Below are 24,716 nucleotides of genomic sequence, written 5' to 3' on the forward strand. Positions count from 1 at the left end.
GGACCACAGATTGAAAGTCCAACGCTTTAACCATTTGGCTATTGCGCCCGTATATGGACACTAAAATCTAAAACACAACAAACAATTTAAAGTGAAAGCATTAAGTTAATTTGTAAGCGCATGCAGGATATTCCACAAGACATAGTTATGGATTGCGAACATTAAAACACTCAGATATATATGATTTGCCAGGTCTGGTTGGACACAGTGGCAACAGAGAACTCGGCCTTTGGATTATTGTGTTGCCAATGCCATGTGGCCAATGATTCGAAGACTTGAAATTAACTGTCACAGGTAGGCGAGATCTCAAGTCAGAGTATGCACTAGACTTGTCCAGAAATGCAGTTCATCCCCTGTAACTTCACATGCTTTACATAGCCGGTCTTTCCTTGGTAAGTTAGGGGGCGTGGAAGCTGAGATACGTAGCTTAGGATCCAACATGTGGGGGGGTGGGGTCAGGGTGATCTGGAGATGGTGTGTGTGTGTGTGTGTGTGTGTGTGTGTGTGTGTGTGTGTGTGTGTGTGTGTTTTAATTTATTTGCTTGCTTGTTTGATTATTATTATTATTCTTGTCTTCTTCTTTTTTTCCATTATTACCATTACTTTTTTTTTTAATTTTTTTATTATTATTCATAGATGATCTATTCATTTACTTATATCTATTTATTTACAATTTATTTCTTCTTCTTTTCTTTTCTCAAGGCCTGACTAAGCGCTTTGGGTTATGCTGCTGGTCAGGCATCTGCTTGGCAGATGTGGTGTAGCGTATATGGATTTGTCCGAACGCAGTGACGCCTCCTTGAGTTACTCAATTAGCATTTTTTTTTTTTTTTTTTAAGAAAGAGAAAAATCAAAAATAGAATATAATTAACGAAATAAAACAAATTAACTAGTCAACCAGTAGGATTACAACAAAGAGCCAAGTGGGCTCCAAATTAAAACTCTGAACTATTTCAAACACGTGTTGATTATCATATAAGACATTTCTAATGGAAGCAGATGGAACTGCAGATTTTGTAAATGACATAGGTAAATGTGGTTTTAACTGTTCACATTTATGGATGATATGCACGGGGGTAATTTCATTGCCCAAATGCAAGTCACATTAGAAGTATATTTTGTTTTTATGGCATCCAGTCGTAGTCTGTATATTAGACTGGTCAGCCTTCTGCTACTGTGATGTCCTTTTGTTTTAAAAGAAAACATGCGATCAAATTTGCACGAGCTATTGTCAGTATTTTCTCTGTCAGGGTCAGACTCCTGTTTTAGTTTATTGACATGGTTCCAGCAAGTTTTCTCCAGTAGAAAATAACCTTCTGGTAATGAACATGGAATACGAATTTCTATGGCATTGGATATGTTCATTGCGCCTTTTTTCGCACAACGATCCACCCACTCATTTCCCACAGTTCCTTCGTGAGAAGGGATCCAACAAAAGTTGATCTTTGTACCACGGATGGTCAAAACAGGAATTACATGACGATTTTCTGTTACGATTTCTCCTCTTGTCTTCAAATTAAAAGATTTTAATGCTTGTAATACAGATATAGAATCTACACAAAATAATACTTGAAATATGGTAATGAGAAGATCTGGTAGGTGACTTAATCTCATTAATATAGCCATAAGTTCTACTGTGAATATAGAAAGATGTTTACCGATATGATAGTAGGCTACTTCGATCTCTATTTTTAATGACGAAATTATAAATGCTGCAACTGCCTGAGAGTTATCCAGTACTGAACCATCTGTTTCAAGTCCTGCAGTCCTCTTCATTTATTTATTTATTATTATTATTATTTATTATTATTACTACTGCTACTACTACTTTTTTATATTATAATTTTTTTTTTTTTTTTTTTTTAAGTACGCTTATAGTTGACTTCACGTTTTTGCGCCTTATACATATTATTAGTAGTGGTAGTCGTTTTTTTGTTGTGTGTTGTTGTTTTTTTTAATGTATTTATTTATTATTTATTCACCCTTTTTTTCCGTTTCTTTTTTCTCAAGGCCTGACTAAGCGTGTTGGGTTATGCTGCTGGTCAGGCATCTGCTTGGCAGATGTGGTGTAGCGTATATGGATTTGTCCAAACGCAGTGACGCCTCCTTGAGCTACTGAAACTGAAAATACTTTAACGTGATTTGGATAATTTTCTTGAATGTGAGATTTAACAAAAGCAGGGAGAGCAGGGCCTTCAGCTTTCTTTAAATCTATGTAATTAAAGTCAAATGTTGCGTTGTCACGGTTCATCTGCTATTAAATTATAGGTATTGTCGTGTGTGATTACCGAGGGGCTGTTTGGTTTGGGTTCACTCCTGATGTTTCAAATATGCCAGAGGTATTAAGTACCTATAGTCGCGAGGGAGTGAATAGACTGCTCTTTTAAGAAAATGATGTGTGTGTGTGTGTGCTCGTGTTTGTGTGTGTGAGAGAGAGTGTGCGTGTGTGCGTTTGTGCGCGTGTGTGATTATATATATATATATGTGTGTGTGTGTGTGTGTGTGTGTGTGTTTGTGCGCGTGATTGTGTATGTGTGTGTACGCGTGCGTGCGTGCGTGTGTGTGTGTGTTTGCGCGGCGGAGACGGAAAGACAAGGCAGATTATTGAAGGAAAACATTTCACAAACTTGCACTTGCTCTTCCTCTCTCTTTATCTCTCACTCGAGCACACAGAGAGAGCGAGGGGGGGGGGGGGGGGGGGGGGAGGGTGAGAGAGAGGATGAGAGAGACAGAGAGAGAGAGAAAGAGAACCAGAGACAGACAGACATGACAAAGCACAGAGAGGAAAGAGTGGAGGAAGAAAAACTAGAAGTGTTTATTTCCAGTACAATGAATAATCACTGATGTCATCTTGGTCGGTCTCACAAATCACCATCACTCTCCTGGAAAAAGCCTCCCTACCAGAGTCAGCACACTGAAACAGTTTCAGTTCAAATCTGGTCTCAAAACACATCTGTACACATCTGCTTTCATGGATGATAGACGTCTAAGTATTGGTATATGTGTGTGTGTGTGTGTGTGTGTGTGTGTGTGTGTGTTTTGCGTGTGTGTGACAATGTGTGTGTGTGTGTTTTGTGTGTGTGTGTGTGACAATGTGTGTGTGTGTGTGCTCTGTCACAGACAAACTCCTTTTGTCTTGTCCTTAAGTCTTGAATGTATTGCTCTGTGGTGTTAATTTCTGTAAAATCATTATTATTATGATTATTATTATCATTTATATTATCATAATTATTATCATCTTTTTTTCTCTCTATTTTTCTAAATTCTTTTAAATTAAAATATACATTTACTTCTTTTTTCTAAAATTTATTAAATCATTTATTCATTTATTTAAGTATTCATTTACTTTTTTTTTCTTCTTTTTTCTGACTAAGCGCGTTGGGTTACGCTGCTGGTCAGGCATCTGCTTGGCAGATGTGGTGCAGCGTATATGGATTTGAGCAACTGATACTGATAATCTCTGACACCAAAAGGTGCTCACTAATCACACACAAGCTTCACAGAAAGTTCAGAACCACTCGATCAGGACCCTGCACACAGTTTTCTTCTTGGGGGCAGGGTGAAATGACCCTGAAGTTTCGACAAACAGCGATGTCTGCAGCCAGTGCAGTGTGACCCACCCATAGCTGAAAGTGCTTCGCTGTACCTCATTTTTCCCATGAAAATCCGCACCTAGCATTCTTTTATATTCCACACAATACCAATTAACTCGCTTAGTGCCAACAACTGAATCGGCGATGGTGGCAACATTTTAACGCAGCTTTGCGCCATTGAAGCGTTACTCACGCATGGTTCCAGAACTGGAAAGGCAGATGAAGACAATAAATACAGCATTTCTAATGACTAAAGCTATAGTAGGCTGGGATAGTCAACATAAGCTGGGGTCTCTATAGGGGGTGGGGGAGTGCAGGGGAGGGGGTTGTGGAGACAGCTGGTCATCTCGAGCGAGTTAGCATTCTTGGCTGAGACGCTGACTTTTCAAACACATTTTTCACACTGCTCACAGTGCCGGAGTGTCTGAATCAGCCTGTCTGTTCAGTGTGGGGGCTTTTTCTTCTTTTCGGGGGGTTTCCATTCCAGTTCTCACAAGTATGGAAAGGGTCAATGTTTACAACTAAAAAAACAACATACTGAATTCATATTAAAAGGTATGCAACATTCAAATTCAAATATTCATCAGAAAAATGTCAAGAAGCAACGGGAAGGAGGGTGTTTTTGTTGTTGTTGTTGTCGTCGTTTTTTAAGCACAGAGAGAGGGAGAGAGAAAGAGAAAGAGAGAGTTACAGAGTATGCACACACACACACACACACACACACACACACAGAATGACACAATTCAAAGGAATGTTAATCCCCAATGAACTATAGTGACTGTCTGCATAAGATGACACACTACACTTTCTTTTCTCGGTGTCTTCATCTTACTGGTAAAGTCATAAAATCAACCTCCAAACACCACAAGGTTTCAACCCCCTTTGTACAATTTACAACAATGTAGTATATGTCAAAGTCCCTCCTTTATTTAACTTAATCTAAGAATCAGCAACAAATCGAACATTACAACAGTACATGTCAAAATCACACATTTACTCAACAATCTGCAACAAAACAAACATTACAATGGTACATGTCAAAATAAAAAAAAATACTTGATTTAGTTTAACAATCTGCAACAAAACAAACATTACAATAGTACATGTCAACAAAAAAAAAATTACTTGATTTAGTTTAACAATCTGCAACAAAACAAACATTACAATAGTACATGTCAAAATCACACACTTACTCAACAATCAGCATCAAAACAAACATTACAATAGCACAGGTCAAAATCACACATTTACTCAACAATCTGCAACAAAACAAACATTACAATAGCACAGGTCAAAATCACACATTTACTCAACAATCTGCAACAAAACAAACATTACAATAGCACAGGTCAAAATCACACATTTACTCAACAATCTGCAACCAAAACAAACATTACAATAGCACAGGTCAAAATCACACATTTACTCAACAATCAGCAACAAAACAAACATTACAATAGCACAGGTCAAAATCACACATTTACTCAACAATCAGCAACAAAACAAACATTACAATAGCACAGGTCAAAATCACACATTTACTCAACAATCAGCAACAAAACAAACATTACAATAGCACAGGTCAAAATCACACATTTACTCAACAATCAGCAACAAAACAAACATTACAATAGCACAGGTCAAAATCACACATTTACTCAACAATCAGCAACAAACATTACAATAGCACAGGTCAAAATCACACATTTCAAACATTACAAAACATGCACATGGCATCATATCACATGCATTCTTCTCTATCAAGTCTGGCTGTGTTGGTTCTGAAGTTTTGTCTCAATTTTAATCCAGGTGTATGATAACCCTGTCAACTTTCAGTTCTTCTAATGATTAAATTTTTTTTTTAAAGTGAAACCCTTACAGTTATGGATCAAGCTCTGTTATCACCACCAACCATCTTGTCTCAATTTTCTTCTATATTTGATTTGAATTTGATGTAGTCCTCTTTTTTTTTCATTTTATTATTTATGTATTTTTGTTGGTGTTGAAAGGGGTGGGGGGACTGGGGGGTGGGGATTTAACAGTGTCACAATTTTGCTGGGCTCAAATTATGAAAGTTGGCGCACAAAGAGCTTGAAAAACATGAACAAAATCCCTTCCCTTTACCTCCCCAATTCTGGATTTACTTGCTGTGGTTAGTTCCCATTCCATCTTGTTTTCTTCATCATTTGGCAGGATGTGATTTATGGATCATCAATGAGACCAATCAGACCTCTTGAAATGCCATAACATCTAGTTTGAAAGAATATTCAATTAATATATATATATATATATATATATATATATATATATATATATATATATATATATATATATATTAATTACATGATACTTTTATCAGCACAGCAAATGACATAATTATTTTGAGGCCAGTTCTGGAAAAAACAACAACAATGAAACAAATTTTAAAACCATTCAACCAACTGCTAAAAATTTACGGCTGACAGAATAATTCATTGCACATGGGCTGCATCTTCATACGAGTTTATTTCGTTGACAATTTTGTGGCTAAAAAAAACAAAACAAAACAAAAAAAACCCAAGAGCACTGACTGTATAATTTCTGACAGTTCAATAACTGCTTTTGGACTTCAGCCACACAAACTACGCCCCCCTCTCCCCCCCCCTCCCCAAACCCACCACCCACAGTCTACATATCAAGATGAACCGATAACTGCTTCTGTTCTGCTTTTTACAGGCAAAAATTCCACAGCCTCTATCCAGCTCAACATCTTAAAACTGCCATGCAAAAACCAAAAGACTAAGCCTTGTTGTCAGCAACTACAGGCAACATACTGTATACATAAACAGATCCCAGCCTGACCTGTGACGTGTGTGTACATGTGTACATAGGGGGGAGGGGGAGGGGCTGGGTAAGAGGTGCATGCACTATTTCAGTTACGAACAGGACTTGAAAATGTGCACAACACACAAACGCTTAAAAATGACACACAACGACACCAAGGGACACATTCAAGTGAACATGTGGAGTACAAAACATGCACAGACAACTTCACAAGCGATTGCCTTTTTTATTTTTGGTTGTTTTTTTTTGGCTCCATTATAAGGATTACAGTTTATCAGCAAGCACAAGTGCTTACACACAACACAGACATGACTGCATACCGATATGTACATACACATACACACACTCGCTGGTTGAATTTGACAACGTGCGCCCTTAATTCTCTAGCATCCACATACTTCACAGAGAAACTCTTACAAGTGTCTGGCTGTGTAGCCAGAGTGAATGCAAGAGGGGTTAACCCAATGACTGCTGCTAACGGCCACACTCATCCCTCAAGTGCTGTCACCTGGCTGAGAAAACACAGAGCTTTCAGGTCAGGGTGGTCTGTCACCGATCCTTACTTGAACTTTTTACTCTTGGGACTGATCACTTCTGCACAGTGAATCCAACGACATCATGGCCATGTACACACACACACAGTAGGAAGTGAGAGTGAAGGGGACACCACTCTGATCCCCTTTTACCCAGGTCCAGATGTCAGGGGGTTAAGTTTTACAGCTCTTGTTGTTCAGCACTGGGGAGAGAACACACCGCTCTCACAACCAACTACATCAATAGATGTGCAGGAACGCATGCACAAGCGTGCACACACACACCCATCGACCCCCTCTCAGCTCCCTACACTCCCCCCTCACACACACACATAACCAGACACCCCCACATACAATTTCAAACACACCCACACCCACACACACAAAACACACCCACCCACTCTCACTCTCCGCATCAAATAAAAAACTAAAGCCATCACAACTTCTTGGCACACATGCACACCCACATACCCTCCGATCCCCCATCAACACACCCACACACACTCACACTCTCTTTCACTGCACATCAAACACAACACTGACAGCCATCACGTCATGACTTCCAGAAGGTAGGGTTCTGCTGCAGGCGGCGCTGGAAGTTCTCAAACCACTTCTGCAGCGTGCTGAGCGGCACGAAGGTCTCTGCGGGGTTGGGCACCATGTCCGCCTGCCGCACCGCGAAGGATGAAGCGTAGTTGAAGAAGCTCTCCAGCATCTTGGAGGAGAACTCCACAAAGGGGGCCACCGAGGTCTCGCTCAGGCAGCTGGTCACGGGGGTCTGCTGCGACAGCTGGTCCAGCGGCTCCACCGAGATGCCAATCTGGGCCAGGTGCGACTGCTGCTGGGCCAGGCTTCCAAACTGCACCCCCGCGTCCCCTCCACCTGCAGCCAGAGAATAAACCAAACTGCACCCCCGCGTCCCCTCCACCTGCAGCCAGAGAATAAACCAAACTGCACCCCTGCGTCCCCTCCACCTGCAGCCAGAGAATAAACCAAACTGCAGCCCTGCGTCCCCTCCACTTGCAGCCAGAGAATAAACCAAACTGCAGCCCTGCGTCCCCTCCACTTGCAGCCAGAGAATAAACCAAACTGCAGCCCTGCGTCCCCTCCACTTGCAGCCAGAGAATAAACCAAACTGCAGCCCTGCGTCCCTTCCACCTGCAGCCAGAGAATAAACCAAACTGCAGCCCTGCGTCCCTTCCACCTGCAGCCAGAGAATAAACCAAACTGCAGCCCTGCGTCCCCTCCACTTGCAGCCAGAGAATAAACCAAACTGCAGCCCTGCGTCCCCTCCACTTGCAGCCAGAGAATAAACCAAACTGCACCCCCGCGTCCCATCCACCTGCAGCCAGAGAATAAACCAAACTGCACCCCCGCGTCCCATCCACCTGCAGCCAGAGAATAAACAAATGAACGAACTAAATTCTGTTTCAAGAGAGTAAAGGAGTAAGCACAATGTGCTTGTTTATATCTGGCACTCTGGACAAGAATAATAATGATGAGAAAAAAACAAAAACAAAAAAACTGTGAGTCAAAATTCAGAATAGCTACATCAGAATTAATATGCATGTACAAACATAAGTATAGATATTTATGTACAATACAAATGTGACCAAGCGCGCTATGCTTGCTCCAACACTATTCACGCACAAGCCACAGCAGACGACAGTTTTCCCTCATAACCCGCGCACAGAATGTGTGACGTCACTCCGCTTACATCATTTTGTCCTCCTCGCCAGACACCTGCTCACAGCTCGCCCAATGTCGCATCCCGGTACGTCATTGGCTGAGAGGAAACTTGTGTTTCTGTTCCACAGTATTTAATTAATAGCTCTTTTGTTAGATCAGTAAACTACTAGTATTATATACTGGCAGAATCGTCTTAACTCCATCTTTAAATCTATTCCATTTATGTTTGCCTACGTGAAACTGATTTAACGCAGTTTGTAATTTTCAGCGACGAGCTCGTTAAAACTGACCCTGTTCAGGTGACTTAAATTAAGATTATAAATTCATCTTAAATAATCAACACTTCATTTTACACTCATTGTAAAGTAGGCGTTGAGCTCTTTCTTTTGCAACTTATCCGATGCAAATTGGTTCAGTAATCATCTAGAAATCTGTCACTGAACACCTTGTAACAAGCACAGTTCTCATCAGATTTCTTCAGATTAGTGACGATTTGGTTTGCAGCCCACGTGATTGTCTTTGTAGTTCGCCTAATTTGTATAAATTGGCCGAGCGGGTGATGAGTGGTCACTTCCACACCCGAGCCAGCCACGGCCAGCACCTGCTCCCTTTGTCTCTTGCTGTGTAGTGGTCAGTGTCGTTCCCACAACAGCATCTACGTATGGCTGCACTGTCTTCTTCTTCTTAGTTCTTCTCCAAGTTGTCTTCTTCTCATTGTCTTCTCTTAGACTAGTTCTCTTCTAGTCTTCTTCTTCTTCTCTTCTCTTAGTTCTTGTCTTCTTCTCTTTTTATCTTCTCTTAGACTAGTTCTCTTCTAGTCTTCTTCTCTTTTAGTTCTTCTTAGTTCTTCTCCTAGTTGTCTTCTTCTCATTGTCTTCTCTTAGACTAGTTCTCTTCTAGTCTTCTTCTTCTTCTCTTCTCTTAGTTCTTGTCTTCTTCTCTTTTTATCTTCTCTTAGACTAGTTCTCTTCTAGTCTTCTTCTTCTTCTTAGTTCTCCTAGATATCTTCTTCTCTTAGTTTTTCTCCATGTAACTATTGTAAATAAAACAATAGAAAAACCCATTTGTGACTGGCCTCTATATGTCCCTGGCCTGTGCGTGGGATCTTGTCTATCCTTCAATTAATCATATTTAGTTAAGTCTTTTGTGCCGTACCCTTCAGTAACCACTCGGTACACGGCTACACAAATAATGCTATACAGTTGGGCCAACAGCAAAGTGAGAGTTGCATTATCAATCGCTTCTCCAATGAATGGGAAAGCATTTACAGCTTAGTCTTTTGTGAAGGACTGTGACTCTCAAACTAGGAGGCTAAATTGCACTGGCTCTTAGTGCTGCAGCCTTGGGGGCTAGCTCTTTCATTCCTATTTGTCTATGAACCATTACTCCTTTTGTTCCGAGATCCCTACCATACGTATATATTCCCTTCATTCCTGGATTTAGAGAAAGAAAGTATGAAGTAGGGTACTTATTTCAGAGACTTACGGCAACGCAGCTCATTACAGTACACTAAGATTGTCACATAATGTTGTGTACAGAATTGATGTGAGAAGGTGTCTGTGACCCTGTTGACATTATAGGGTGACATCTCTGGTGACACTCAGGTGTAAAACAGTTGAGACTGGAGTCAAACAGAATGCATACAAGTACGTACCACATGCAGGACAGCGTTTTGCTTGCAGAGTATGCACATCATGCAGGTACTCACCAAGTAGTGTCTCATATGTATCTCAGTGCCACACTGCTAGTCATATCCATGAAAAACTGTCACAATTGTCACTGCTATTGTCCTTACTGCATGAATGATTTGAACTTTGTCTCAAAGCCTTTCACTACACTAGCAATCACTGAGCCAGAATCAGATCATTATCTACACAATTCTTGAACAAAAACTATTCAGATATGATACTTTCTCTAAATGTCACAATCATCACATAATATGCCACACAAAGGTGACACATGTGATATACCTTGTAGCAGTCATGCCAGTAACTGCACAAATATATACCACAATTTTCACACTTGATACTTTTCAAACTTTTCATCACCTGCTATCTGTGCTTCTGTAGCAACGGCTAATTGCACTGCCTCCTTGTCATTCATTTGAAACAAATCAAAAATTATTATCTGATAGAGCGTTGTAAAACTCATCAGAAAACAGGTCAGAATCCGAACTTTCTACACATTCCATTTTTCTGTGTCTGTGTGTCTACACGGCACAGCCACAAGAATGTAGTGGCACCCACTTTCCCACGGCCTACGGAGGGGGAGGGAGGAGTCTGGCATCCATTCCACTCATAAACACTGCCCCGCTAGTGACCCGGTAAAGGATAGATGGCACGCACTGATGACACGACTCACAGGAAGTTCAAAACCAATTTTCCATGCTGCAGGAAGGAAAGGGGGAATTCTCTGCTGCACGGTTTTCTGGCCTCCAGGAATGAAGGGTAAATTTCCTGTAAACTGGAAAACCGTGCTGCATGGATGAAAGAGCTAGCTGGCCTTTGGGAACCATCCCAGCACCGACTTTCCTAAAACATTCTTGGCCGAGTGAGTGGGGATGTAACGTGGGCAACACACTCTCCACTATAATCACATTCTAGCCACAAATAGTCGGGACAGCAGTTGCCTCCTCTGCTGTTCTGATGGTCATAGCTGGACATGACTGTCATATAAATATATAAGCTATATAAATGACAATAAGGGCTACTAGTACGGATGGGGTGTAATGGAGAGCAGAAGGAAGAAGAGTTTCAGTTTCAGTTTCAGTAGCTCAAGGAGGCGTCACTGCGTTCGGATAAAACCATATACGCTACACCACATCTGCCAAGCAGATGCCTGACCAGCAGCGTAACCCAACGCGCTTAGTCAGGCCTTGAGGAAAAAAAAAAAAAAAAAAGAAAAAAAAAAAAAGAAACAAAACAAAAAAAAAACAAAAACGGGGGAATAAATAATAGATAAGCTTGCATAAGTAAATAAATAAATAAATAAATAATAATTATAATATAGAAAAAGGTAGCAGTAATAATATTAGTAATACTAATAAAATGATAACAATAAAACATAAATAAATAAATAAATAAGACAACAATGGTGATAAATAAGCGAATAAATGTAAAATATGAAGACACACATTCACACATACACCCACACATGCATAACACAAGAGACAAAGAGTAAGGAAAGCAGAAGAGGCAACTGCTGTCCCATATGGGCTACAATTTGATGACAGTGGAGAGTGTCTTGTCCAAGTTACATCCCCATGCTCTTGTCCAAGAGGGCTGCAGGACAGTCAGTGTTGGGGTGGTCCCCAAAGGCCAACAGGCCCCCCAAAGCTGCAGCACTAAGAGCCAGCGCAATCTTGCCTCCAAGTTTGAGAGTCACAGTCCTTCAGAAAAGACTGAGCTGTAAATGACTTCCCAGTGCAGTGAGAAACCACTGACCACACAGCTCTCACTTTGCTGCTGGCCTAAGTGTTTGCTTACGTCAGTCTGTCATTTTTTTTTTTTTTTTTTTTGTATGCTTATACGTTATAGTTGACTTCATCAAGTTTTTGCACCTTATACACATTATTATTATTAGTAGTAGTTCTTTTTTTATTTTTCCCTCAAGGCCTGACTAAGCGCGTTGGGTTACGTCGCTGGTCAGGCATCTGCTTGGCAGATGTGGTGTAGCGTATATGGATTTGTCCAAACGCAGTGACGCCTCCTTGAGCTACTGAAACTGAAACTGAAAATGTGATTTAAGCCAAGTGTTGAACACAGATCTGGCTTTTTTTTTCTTTTTTTTCTCTTTTTTTTAACCATGAACAGATATTTCACATGTTTGTTCATTAACAAAAATAAAACAGTCTGTTGGTAACACTTACCGCACCGTGAGGGGGTGGGAGGATTTTTCACAGTGATTTTCGTACGTTTTTATGTCAGAAATCATAATTTACCTGTCTGCCAAGTTTAAATTACAGTATAAAGGCAGGGGGAGGGTAAATATAGGCCATTTTTCATATTTCATCACTACATCATTTTTTCTTCTTTTTTTTTTTGGCTACAGAAAGGAATTAGAGTGATCTATTCCATCAATGAAATTAAAATTGGATTAGTGCTGTAATACCTTGTCACATGCTCAAATACTTCAGGTGTACTTAAAGTGCTCAAACACCAGCAACATGGTTACCGGAAGAAGGATTTCTTCATCAGTGTAAGGTAACTGCTGACATAATTAGGCACTGTATCAGATTACATTTGTGTTGCATATGCAGGATTGCTGTCAGGTAAAGTTTTACAATGTTTTATGTGGCGCACAATTTGTGTGATGTCTCCTTAAGGGTGTGATGCGTTTTTGCGATTGTTGCAGAACGGTGGCAACTTTGTTGCGATCCTATGTGAGAAGGAAAGGTGTGTGATCACCATTAACTGTGTGGAATTACAGTATTTTCTATGTGAGGAGGAAACATGTGTGATCACCATTAACTGTGTGGAATTTCTTTTCTATGTGAGGTGGAAGGTGTGTGATCGCCATTAAGTGTGTGAAGTTCCAGTATATTCTATTTGAACTCAACTGGGGAAAAAGTATGGCAAAAATTGCTGAAGACTCAGTCAAACAGGCAGCTACTCTAACCGAGGGAACTGTAGAGTGTAGTGATCATCTAAATACATGACATGTCTTGGGGCACGGGGAGCACACTACCATAAAATCTTTCGGAAGGGTCTTGATTCTGAGACAGGTGGACAAACATGGAAGAAGAGACAAAATATTTACAGAGCAAAAGAAAGCCCACAGGGACAATTTTAACCATGTGTGTGAGTAAAATGGAAAAGATCGTCTCTGGCCAAGATGAAGTAAAGCGTGTATCAATGCTGAGAGACATTAGTCAAGGCCTGACTAAGCACATTGGGTTACGCTGCTGGTCAGGCATCTGCTTGGCAGATGTGGTGTAGCGTATATGGATTTGTCCGAACACAGTGACGCCTCCTTGAGCTACTGAAACTGAAACCGAAACTGAGAGACCAATCATGCATCCCAGTTTCACAATCCAAACCACAGGACTGAACATTTTGGGACAAAATAGGTTTTGCAGCTCCAAATAACTGAAGTGAGTTACTGTACTCACCAGACACAAGCACACACCATTAACTCACTCCAGCTGAAGGGGCCTGACTGAGGCCCTACTGTTTACAACCTTTTCAGACGAAGGAACCCAATCACAGTAATAGATCATTTTGATTTTTTGGACTGGCACATTATTTGCATAAAAATATTTGCTAAGAATATCTGAACTGACCTTTTCACCCTCCAGTATGACCAATAAATGCAGAGTATGTTGCTGTGCTCGCAAGGAGGAGAGTTATTTTCACAGTGACTGGTTCATGTGAACAGTGTCAACAATGGTGTCTGACCCAGTTTCTTCAAGGTCACAAGGCAGACAACAGAATTTGACAAAGGGGCCCTATCGTGATTATATAATGTTCTGAATTAAATCTGTTTCAAACTCTTTGTGCTTTCCTGGATTCATTATATGTCATGAGTGAATGCACATTTTGAACAAAAAAATATGGATACTTTACATCTTACTGTATGAATCAGTCTTATATCATCATCTTAGATGAACACACTATAAACAAATAAATGAATCACTGTATGAAAGTATAAGAAGGGAAGAAGTTTTTTTTTTATATTCTGTCCCCAATTGTCTAATCATGTTACTCATCAGCTTGGAAGTTTTCAGTTCATAAATTCTATCACTTTTTTTTTTTTTTTTTCGCTTGTTTGTTTGTTTTGTTTTGTTTTTTGACAATTTCATTTCTTACCCATACAAATGGGCCATCTGTGGGGAAGTCAGGGGAGCTAACTGGCATATGCTAAGTGAGTTAAAAGTTGCTTTTGCATCAGAGGATAGACGGAAGAGGCAGTCTTCACCCTCTGCTGTCTCATTCACAGCTACATACGGAACAAGGTTTGCTGCTGCTTCGACAAATGGACAAGGATTGAAACAGTCGGAGAACAGAATAGTACAAGAAAAGAGTTTTGTTTTTTTCTGGTCACCATTGTGAAGAGACAGAGAAGCTCCAGTGAGTCCTTGGCCACCGGCAGTGGCGTCTTCTTTGAATAACAAATGACTCCTGGTTCTGCAAAGGCCTTTATGGAAAGATTTCTTACTGGAAAGAAAAATGCATATAGAATCACTGCCTCTATTTCACAACACGTGTATAACTTTCACAAGTGCAAAGTGGAAATGCCAAAGCATATTGTTCTGGGCACTGCAATCCACCATCTAACAGGAAGTGTTAAACTTGTCAGCATACATATTTTGAACCACTTTGGCCACTGCATGTCTCATAGTTGTGTCCTTGAACTTGAGAGTGCATTCAAGAAGTAGCAAGAAACTCTGAAAACCAGGCCCAAACACTGGTGCTCACTGATGTATATCCTTCATCGACACACCCACCTTGCCTTCAGTGTCAGCCCCTAGAGCTCCAGCCATGTTTCACAAAAGATAAGATGGAGCCTGTACACACAATACTTGACACTCGTGTCCCCATTCAGCTTACTGTAGATGACGCTGCTGTGTCCTGCCAGAGGAAATAAAAATGAAAAATTTGGGAGCTTACCCTCACACCAGCTCTGAAGAGGATAGAACAAGTAAAGAAGAAAGTCAGAGGTAGAGGGCCCAGAGTGATCGTGAATCGACTGCAATCGTGCCTTATTTTTAGCCCGATCTCCCAATCGAGCCACATAATTTTGCGACCTGGTTGAAGACATAATTGGACGAAAAGCAGAAACGCCAAAGAATCGACAAACAGATAGAAAATGCAAAAAAAAACTTAGCCGTATGAAGTGGAACAGGTGTCGAGATGGCTGCCGGAAAAAGTGGGCGCTAGCCAGCGGGACAAAGGGGAGGTTACCTACTTCCGGGTGGTTATCGGCCGTAGTTACTTTTGTTTTCTCCGCATAGGCGGATAGTAGTTTTCACAGGACAGGAATGTCAGACCCCTGCCAGAGTCTGCACTAGTTGGGTCACGGTTAAGTATGTGTAATTAAAAGAGCACTTACACATTCACTGACTCTGACAACTCACCAGATTTCAAGTTGGCTATTTTAAAAATGGCGCTGGGTTTGTGGTTTGAGATGTGACCCAAAAGCAGCCAGACTGGTCCCTCAGGTCGAGGCCATGAAAAGTACACTGGAAAAAAAAAAAAAAAAAAATTCAGATAATGAGGAAATCAATCAACCATTTATAAACATGTTCAGCAGCACAGGTGAAAATAAGACAACATGTGGAATAATCACCTTTTCAGACAGCCTGTTACATGAAGTACTGGTGATTTCCTCCACCCCCAGTTCTGTACTGCGTTTTTTTTCTTTTTTTTTTTTAAGTATGACAGTCAGTTGCATCTTACTATAACCACCAGAACAGCAAAGAGGGCATCTGCTGTGAGGGTGGCGACGTTTTTTTTATCTGGGCTAGAATTTGATTATAGTGAAGAGTGTCTTACCCAAGTCACATACGTACCCACTCGCACGACCAGGACGGTTTTATGACAGTTAGCTTTGGGACGGTTCCCAAAAGCCAACCAGTCCCCAAGGCTGCAGCACTAAGAGCCAGCACAATCTTGCCGTCTAGTCTGAGAGTCACTGTCCTTCACAAAAGACTAAGCTGTAAATGACTTCCCACAGCAACGGAAAAACCATTAAGCTAACTTTGCTGATAGCAAAACAGTAAGCTTACGTCAGTCTGTGATATAACTTATAAGCTGAGCACTGGACGTGATGGAGATACTTAAAAAAAATATGCCATCCCTGAAAAGGCTCTAACAATGACGTTTAATCAGAAGTTTCACTTTCCCAATCACTTGAATTCTCACTCAGTGATTTTAGTTTGCTGGCTTTAGCTTCTACAATGCTCAAATGCTGTTGGTGTTTTTAACTGGTCTGAGCATGACTTTTCTTTTACAATGTTGAGTGTTTGTGTGTGAAGCATGGCTTCAACAGTGCTCACTGATGGGATACAAAGTATTAAGTACTTTACACTTTCAGGCAAATCAATAAATCAAAATTATTCCCCTTTTTTAAAAATTGCTAACAAGCATAGACAAACACTGCTTAATTGCAAAACTCACAAATAAATCAAAAACAGTCAATAGGGTTCACACAGGCTTCTAATTCACATATTAAAGAAAAAAAAAGTTCAATAAACCTTTAAAACTCCAAAGGCCAAATTAAAATGCTGGATCGTTTCTGGAACCTGGCTGAAGCACAGTATCTGAGAGCCAGCTGATGCCCACTGAATGAATCATCACCTGCCACATACATGATTTGAGTCTGAAAGATGCTTCTGTAATTTTTCCTCTTTTTTTCAGGGGGCGCAGGGGGTGGGGGGTGGGGGGTGGGTTGAGGATGGTGGGTGGGGGGGCTAGTTAAGATCAGTTTCCTTTAATATCTAAAATTCATGAGGAGCTGTTTGTTGTTTTATAAATCACCAACACAAATTTTTTGTTCTTCTTCTTTGTATTTTTTAGTAAAGAAAACCAAAAAGTTATACGTAAACTTCTTCATTCATGGGCTGCAACTCGCACGTTCGATGTATGTACACAAGTGGGCTTTTACGTGTATGACTGTTTTTAACCCACCATGTATGCAGCCATACTCCGTTTTTTGGGGATTGCATGCTGGGTATGTTCCTGTTTCCATAGCCAACCAAACGCTGACATGGATTACAAGATCTTTAACATGCCTATTTGATCTTCTGTGTGCATATGCACACGAAGGGGGTTCAGGCACTAGCAGGTCTGCACGTATGTTGACCTGGGAGATCAGAAAAACCTCCACCCTTTACCCACAAGGCGCCGTCACCAAGATTCGAACCGGTGACCCTCAGATAGAAAGTGCTTTAACCATCGGCTATTGTGCCCATCTTAAATACACAAACTTGGATAATTCCTTCCTTTAAATCTTACAGACTTAAAAAAGGTATGTTATTTTCTTCTTCCTTTTTTTTTTTTTTGTTTTTTGTTTTGAAGAAATCAAAAAATAAAACATGTAAAAGATGTTTGAATCCAGAATCCCTCACAGAAAATGCTGGGACAGGGAAGGCAACAACACATGGGATCACCAAGTCAATTTTTAAATACTGTATTAGTTTTCCTTTTTTTTTTCCTTACAAACATTTACAGGGTTCGTCATTAACATTTTTTCACATGAGCCCCTGCGCTCTAGTTTCAGAATTTTGATGAGCGCAAACTGAAAACTAAGAGCGCACACTAAAAACATAGAGCAACAAGTCTCAAACATATGTGACCAAGCACGCTATGCTTGCTCCGACACTATTCACGCACAAGCCACAGCAGACGACAGTTTTCCCTCATAACCCGCGCACAGAATGTGTGACGTCACTCCGCTTACATCATTTTGTCCTCCTCGCCAGGCCACCTGCTGACGGCTTGACCAGTGTCGCGTTGTGGTACGTCATTGGCTGAGAGCAAACTTGTGTTTCTGTTCTACCGTAATTAATTAATAACTCTCTTGTCAGATCAGTAAACTACTAGTATTATATACTGGCAGAATCGTCTTAATTCCATCTTTAAATCTATTCCATTTATGTTCGCCTACGTGAAACTGATTTAACGCAGTTTGTAATTTTCAGCGACGAGCTCGTTAAAACTGACCCTGTTCAGGTGACTTAAATTAAGATTATAAATTCATCTTAAATAATCAACACTTCGTTTTACACTCATTATAAAGTAGGCGTTGAGCTCTTTCTTTTGCAACTTATCCGATGCAAATCGGTTCAGGAATCATTCAGAAATCTGTTACTGAACACCTTGTAACAAGCACAGTTCTCATCAGATTTCTTCAGATTAGTGACGATCTGGTTTGCAGCCCACGTGATTGTCTTTGTAGTTCGCCTAATTTGTATAAATTGGCTGAGCGGGTGATGAGTGGTCACTTCCACACCCGAGCCAGCCGCGGCCAGCACCTGCTCTCTCTCTGTCTTGCTGTGTCGCGGGCAGTGTGTCGTGTGTGTCCCCACAACAGCTGACACCTCGCTACGTATCGCTGTAAGTACTAGTGTGTAGAATGTGTTGATTTGTAAATTGTATTATTTGACACAGTACTTGTGTTTATATGAGTATGTTCAGTTATTGCTTTGTTCAGTTAATTCTTTGTTCAGTTATTGCTTTGACAAGTTAGTCACAGATCGGCTATGACTGATCTAAATAATTGCCATGTCGTCATCTGCATGGAGCAGTGTTCCATTTGATTCTTAACGTCACAGTCAGTGACGTCTCTCGACACAGATAGTTTGTTCCAGAATGTTCTAGTGAGTGCGTAAAGTTCATTCACCACTTAATGGTTAAGCCATGGTGGTTCTTCACTTACTATCTGGTCTATCAGTTTGCCAGTATTATATCTAAGCCACTGATTCTCTATCTTGTTTGTTATTCAGGTATTATCTTTCACACTAATATCAGTTGTACTGCTACAGTGTGCTCAGTACTCTAAGATGTGTGTAGTATTCTGCTGTTGTGATTTCAAGATAGTGTTGGATTAATATCAGTTATTGGTCAAAACCACCTGATATGTATCAGTCTGTTAACTGTAATTTAGTTATCATGCTCTCTCCTATACAGCTCACTCCAGTACAGTGCAACATGATAAACTGATTCATTTGAGTCACTTTGACACAGTATAAGCTTTAAATAATCTATACTGTCAGTGTACTTTCACCAAGTCAGCATCGCTTCAATCACTTTAACTGCACTATTTAAATGTATTAGAAATGTCATTTGATGTCAGCGTTTGGTCTTCACACATATGCATTATGTTGTTGCGTATCCCAAACCCGAGTGATAGTCTTTCCATGTAAAATGTATACATGTGCTTTACTATTCACTTGTGTTGACATGTTGTACTTATGACATTTGTTTGTGTCATTCCAGGCACTGTCTTCTCTTCTAGTCTTCTTCTTCTTAGTCTTCTCTTAGACTAGTTCTCTTCTAGTCTTCTTCTCTTTTTATCTTCTCTTCTCTTCTATTCTCTTCTCTTAGGTTTTCTTCTCATCTAATATTGTAAATAAAACAATAGAAAAACCCATTTGTGACTGGCCTCTATATGTTCCTGGCCTGTGCGTGGGATCTTGTCTATCCTTTCATTCAATCAATCATTTAGTTAAGTCTTTTGTGCCGTACCCTTCAGTAACCACTCGGGCCACGGCTACACATAAATTCATTTTCTCACCTTTAATTCTTGTTTACATCAATTCCTCTTCGATACTTGAGTCACTTAATCCATTCTCCTCACTCTCACTCTCACTTTCCGGCTTCTCAGTTTTCTGACGCTTTTGAAAGTTTGGCCTTCTCTTCCTTGGACCACACTTCACTAGGCCTACTTCCGGTTGAACTAACAAAACGTAAACAGACGGCTTTCAAACTTCGGTAAATGCAAAACGATCGCGCTTTTGACTCTTGTTTGTGATGGACAATGGAATAACAATTTAGATACAGTAGTGTATGCTTATGTCTTTTCAAAATCAAGAGCGCAAGTGCTCTGAGTCAAGGAATTTTCCAGAGCGCAATTTCTTTTTTCAGAGCGTTCCGCTCAGCGCTCCCGTTAGTGACGAACCCTGATTTATGAACCATGGTTACTCAGTGAAAAAGCCAGAACACTGAAGATGCTTTCACCTACACATGCCTTTTTTTTTTTTTTTTTAAAAGAAAGGAAAAACCTGATGAATCCTTTTCAATGAAATGCTGGTACATTATGGAAGATGAATGACAGCCTTTCTAAAGCTTTTTTTTTTTTTTTTTTTTTTTTTTTTTAAATGATTAATTCAATACAACATTTAAAACCTCAATGAAACCTGATCACTGAGTGAAAATGCTTGGACATGGAAGAAGACCTATGGTATCGCCTAGACATGTTTTTTGTTGTTGCTGTTGTTTTCCTTTTTTTCTCTTTTTTTTTTAGAGCGTTTTTTTGTTGTTGTTTTCTTTTTGGTGGGGGGGGGGGGGTAGTTTGTTTGTTTTGTTTTGCTTTGTTTTCTTTTTTATGGAAATTTTTAGAAAACATATCCTGTATGAACCCTGGTCACTCAGTAAAAAAGCCGGGACAGGAAAGGAGAAGACCTGAGGCCTCACCTGCTCCTCCAAGCCCGTCAGGGAAGGGCATCTGGCCCGTCATGAAGACCACCACATGGTTGATGTTGTCTGCCTCAGGGATGTTGAACAGGAACTGGTTCTCACTCACCGCCTGGCACTCCGTCTGCACCTGCATACAATGAGGGCGATGATGATGTGATCATAATAGTGATGATGATGATGGCATGATCATAATGGTGATGATGATGATGATGTGATCATAATGGTGATGATGATGATGATGTGATCATAATGGTGATGATGATGATGATGTGATCATAATGGTGATGATGATGTGATCATAATGGTGATGATGATGATGATGATGATGTGATGATAATGGTGATGATGATGTGATCATAATGGAGATGACATGCCAGTGATGATGTGATGATGATGGTGATGATGTGATGATAATGGTGATGATGATGTGATCATAATGGAGATGACATGCCAGTGATGATGTGATGATGATGATGTGATGATGATGTGATAATAATGGTGATGATGATGATAATGGTGATGATGATGATGTGATGATAATGGTGATGATGATGATAATGGTGATGATGATGATGTGATGATAATGGTTATGATGTGATGATAATGGTTATGATGATGTGATGATAAATGTGATGATGATGATGATGATGATGTGATCATAATGGAGATGACATGCCAGTGATGATGTGATGATAATGGCAAAGTTGATGATGTGATGATAATGGTGATGATGATGTGATCATAATGGTCATGATGATGATGTGATCATAATGGTCTGTGATGATAATGGTGATGATGATGATGTGATGATACTGGTCATGATGATGAGGTGATCATAATGGTCATGATGTGATCATAATGGTGATGATTATGATGTGATGATAATGGTCATGTGATCATAATGATGATGATGATGATGATGTGATTATAATAGTGATCATAATGGTGATGGTGACATGATCATAATGGTGATGATAATATGATCATAATGGTAATGATGATGATGTGATCACAGTGGTGATGGTGATGTGATCATAATGGTCATGATAATGTGATCATAATGATGACAATGATGATGATGTGTTCATAATGGTGATGATAATGTGATCATAATGCTGATAATGATGATGTGATCATAATGGTGATGATGATGTGATCATAATGGTGATGATGATGATGATGATGATGTGATGATAATGGTGATGATGATGTGATCATAATGGTGATGATGATGATGATGATGATGATAATGTGTTCATAATGGTGATGATAAGGTGATCATAATGATGATGATAATGTCGTCATAATGGTGATGATGATGATGATGATGATGTGTTCATAACGGTGATAGTGATGTGGTCATAATGGTCATGATCATGTGATCATCATGGTGATGATGATGATGATGTGATCAAGTTTATTGTTACATGGCAATATATTTCTATAATCTCTTCTTAACTGATGTCAGTATCTTTATAATTATGGCTCAGTGTCCAGAAGATCACATGTATATAAACTAATGAACTGTATACAAACACATATGCACATCTGCCTAGAAAACCATAATAGCCACATATCTATTTAAAATACATGTCAATTTTCTTCCATGTCAACAGCTGAGCTTTCTAGTAGATACCAATTTTGCATGCGTTACAGAACACGGTTCAAGAAAGCAAGAAAAATCAAAGATAAATTGTAGAATACTTTATTATTTAAAATCATCTGATCATGTGAAGACATTACATGAATTGCACCACTAGAAAAACAGTTATTTAAAGAACATCATGAACTCGCTTGTGATTCTTGTTGTGGCTGGTGTATGCAGAGTATTTCTTAGTTTCCACAACCTGAAAAACAAGAATTTGTTCTAAATCTAAGTCATAACCCACCAAACTCCGACACGGATCTCAGGATTGTTTACATTATCCACATTCAATCTTAATGCATGGGTACATTCGAATGGATTTCAAATACTGGCAGTTCTGCACACCAGATGTCCTGGAAGATCTGAAAAGTCTGCACCTTTTACCCACCAGATGCTAATGGGACTGGACTGTGGACCCGCAGAGTTTTTGTCCAATGCTTTAATTGCTTAAGTTATCAGACGTTCATAAATAATTTTTTTTTAAATATCAATATGTATATATAAAGTTGTTATAGTGACTATCACCATATCTTGCCCAAGTCTCTGTCCTTTGTTGCTTATGTCCCTTCATTATCAGGTAATCATAAACTTCACTCTTCTACACAGTGTTCGCAGTAATACTACCATGCTTACAGTGAGTGAAAATTGAGAGAAGAGGGAGTGCGGTTGTACTTGTAGTCTAATTACCTGGAAAATCTTTAAACTATTTAGTGCAAACGTCAACTAAAGCTGACAGAAATTCTTGCGTTGGATGCTTTGGGGAAACAATTTTCTTTGACGTAAGAATTTCAGACAACAAAAAGCTAGCAGACATCGCGATTTCCCTGCACTTGAATGAGTGCGCAGTTGACGCCCAAACCCTCACTTTAACTGTCTAGGACAACTTGTGAAAAGGAAATACAAGAATATTTTAAAACATGCTTCTGCTTTGCTTACCAGCCGTCCCGATACAATAATACCAAACATATTGAGAGTCAGATGAAAAACCAAAAGTTGCAAGAATCTTCTAGTGCGGACATGACACGAAGGGAGAATACTCTATGTGACGGTAGTGGCAATGCAGCCGCGTTGGCTCAGTGGTATGTGCCATGTACCAGTAGGGGAGACCGGGGCAGGTTGATACGCGGGGCAGGTTGATACAACCTCAATATCACAATAATTTCGCTGAGTCTGGCCGTTTCTCTTCCGATCCAAGTTTTATCAAGGCCCGACCTTCACCCTCAACTAAGATTGCGCGGGAAACCGCTAACGCGCACGCTGGAACCACGCGGTGTGGGCTGATTCAACAAGGTGAGTAAAATTTCAGCTACCTCTCTTAATCTTTATAGTGGCGCGAATTTCTTGCAGGCAAAGTTGGCAAGCTATTAAGTGTTAGCTAAGAATCTATGAAATCTAATCACACAGCAAGAAAATAGCTGTCTTTCATGGTGGAGTGTCTGTTTGCTATGTTTTGCAGCAACCCCCTTCGGGGCAGGTTGATACGGGGCAGGTTGATACATGTATCAACCTGCCCCGGCCTGTATCACCTGCCCCTGGTTTGTATCAACGTACCCCAGCCGTTATTTTTCATCTTGGTTTTTTTTTTTATTGTACTTGTTTATGATTTAATTGTTTTATCTATAATTACAGATGGTGAGAAACTACAAAAGAAAGACTGAGAGGGGGTCCTATGCGCTTGAAGACATGGAAAAGGCTGTGGAGGCAGTGAATAGTGGACAGACATTTCGCCAAGCTGCTGAACAGTACAGAGTCAACAAAGACACTTTGTACAGAGCGTTCAAGAAAAAGAAGACAGGTGAGGAGCTGCAAACTTTTCCAGAAAGCTGTCGATCACGACAGGTCTTCAGCCAATCTGAAGAAGAGGAGCTGGTGGAATACATCATCAAAGCGTCAAGAATTGGGTTTCCGGTTGACACTAAAACTCTTAGAAGGCTGGCTTATCAACTCGCTGAAAGAAACACAAAAAAACTCCCTGACACTTGGGAGACCGGCCGAACAGGAGAGGACTGGCTGTTCAGCTTTCAGAAGCGGCACCACAACAAAATAAGTTCAAGGACTCCAGAATCGACCAGCATAGCCAGAGCCACTGCTTTCAACAGAACGAATGTGAAAGCATTCTTTGATAACATGAAGGACCTGTACGGACGTTATGGATTTGAGCCGGGTGATATCTACAATCTATGAACTGCTCAAACATCGCAGAAGCCTCAGAGAGTGGTGGCAGAGGCAGGGGTCAAACAAGTTGCCCAGATGGTGTCCCACGAAAGGGGCGAAACTGTGACGATGCTCGGCTTTA

General features: G+C 40.3%; 1 protein-coding gene and 1 long non-coding RNA gene across 2 annotated transcripts; one reads left to right on the forward strand and one right to left on the reverse strand.

Annotated features, from left to right (window-relative positions):
• The first annotated feature begins 2,802 nt into the window (after nucleotides 1-2,802).
• LOC143301206 (uncharacterized) lies at nucleotides 2,803-5,446 on the forward strand. Its single transcript, XR_013057742.1, has 2 exons — nucleotides 2,803-5,000; nucleotides 5,233-5,446. It is a non-coding gene; the product is annotated as an uncharacterized LOC143301206 (long non-coding RNA).
• Nucleotides 4,499-23,451, reverse strand: LOC143301205 (protein Hikeshi-like). Its single transcript, XM_076615329.1, has 4 exons — nucleotides 23,357-23,451; nucleotides 20,773-20,902; nucleotides 15,714-15,818; nucleotides 4,499-7,831 (listed from the first exon to the last, which is right to left on the reverse strand). Exons 1-4 carry the CDS (start codon nucleotides 23,384-23,386, stop codon nucleotides 7,503-7,505), a joined length of 594 nt encoding a protein of 197 aa, XP_076471444.1. The 5' UTR covers nucleotides 23,387-23,451; the 3' UTR covers nucleotides 4,499-7,502.
• Between the last annotated feature and the right edge of the window lie 1,265 nt (nucleotides 23,452-24,716).

This window comes from Babylonia areolata, chromosome 27 (genome assembly GCF_041734735.1).
Source record: "Babylonia areolata isolate BAREFJ2019XMU chromosome 27, ASM4173473v1, whole genome shotgun sequence".
In the NCBI taxonomy this organism is placed as follows: domain Eukaryota; kingdom Metazoa; phylum Mollusca; class Gastropoda; order Neogastropoda; family Buccinidae; genus Babylonia; species Babylonia areolata.

What these genes read in the sequence shown, in the direction of transcription:
- LOC143301205 (XM_076615329.1), bottom strand. Translation starts at nt 23,386, where the DNA reads ATGTTTGGTATTATTGTATCGGGACGGCTG. An exon ending in TGACGGGCTTGGAGGAGCAG is followed by an intron (nt 15,819 to 20,772) that starts GTGAGGCCTCAG and finishes TTTTTTTTCCAG; the next exon opens with TGTACTTTTCATGGCCTCGA. An exon ending in AATAGCCAACTTGAAATCTG is followed by an intron (nt 7,832 to 15,713) that starts GTGAGTTGTCAG and finishes CTCTGGCTGCAG; the next exon opens with GTGGAGGGGACGCGGGGGTG.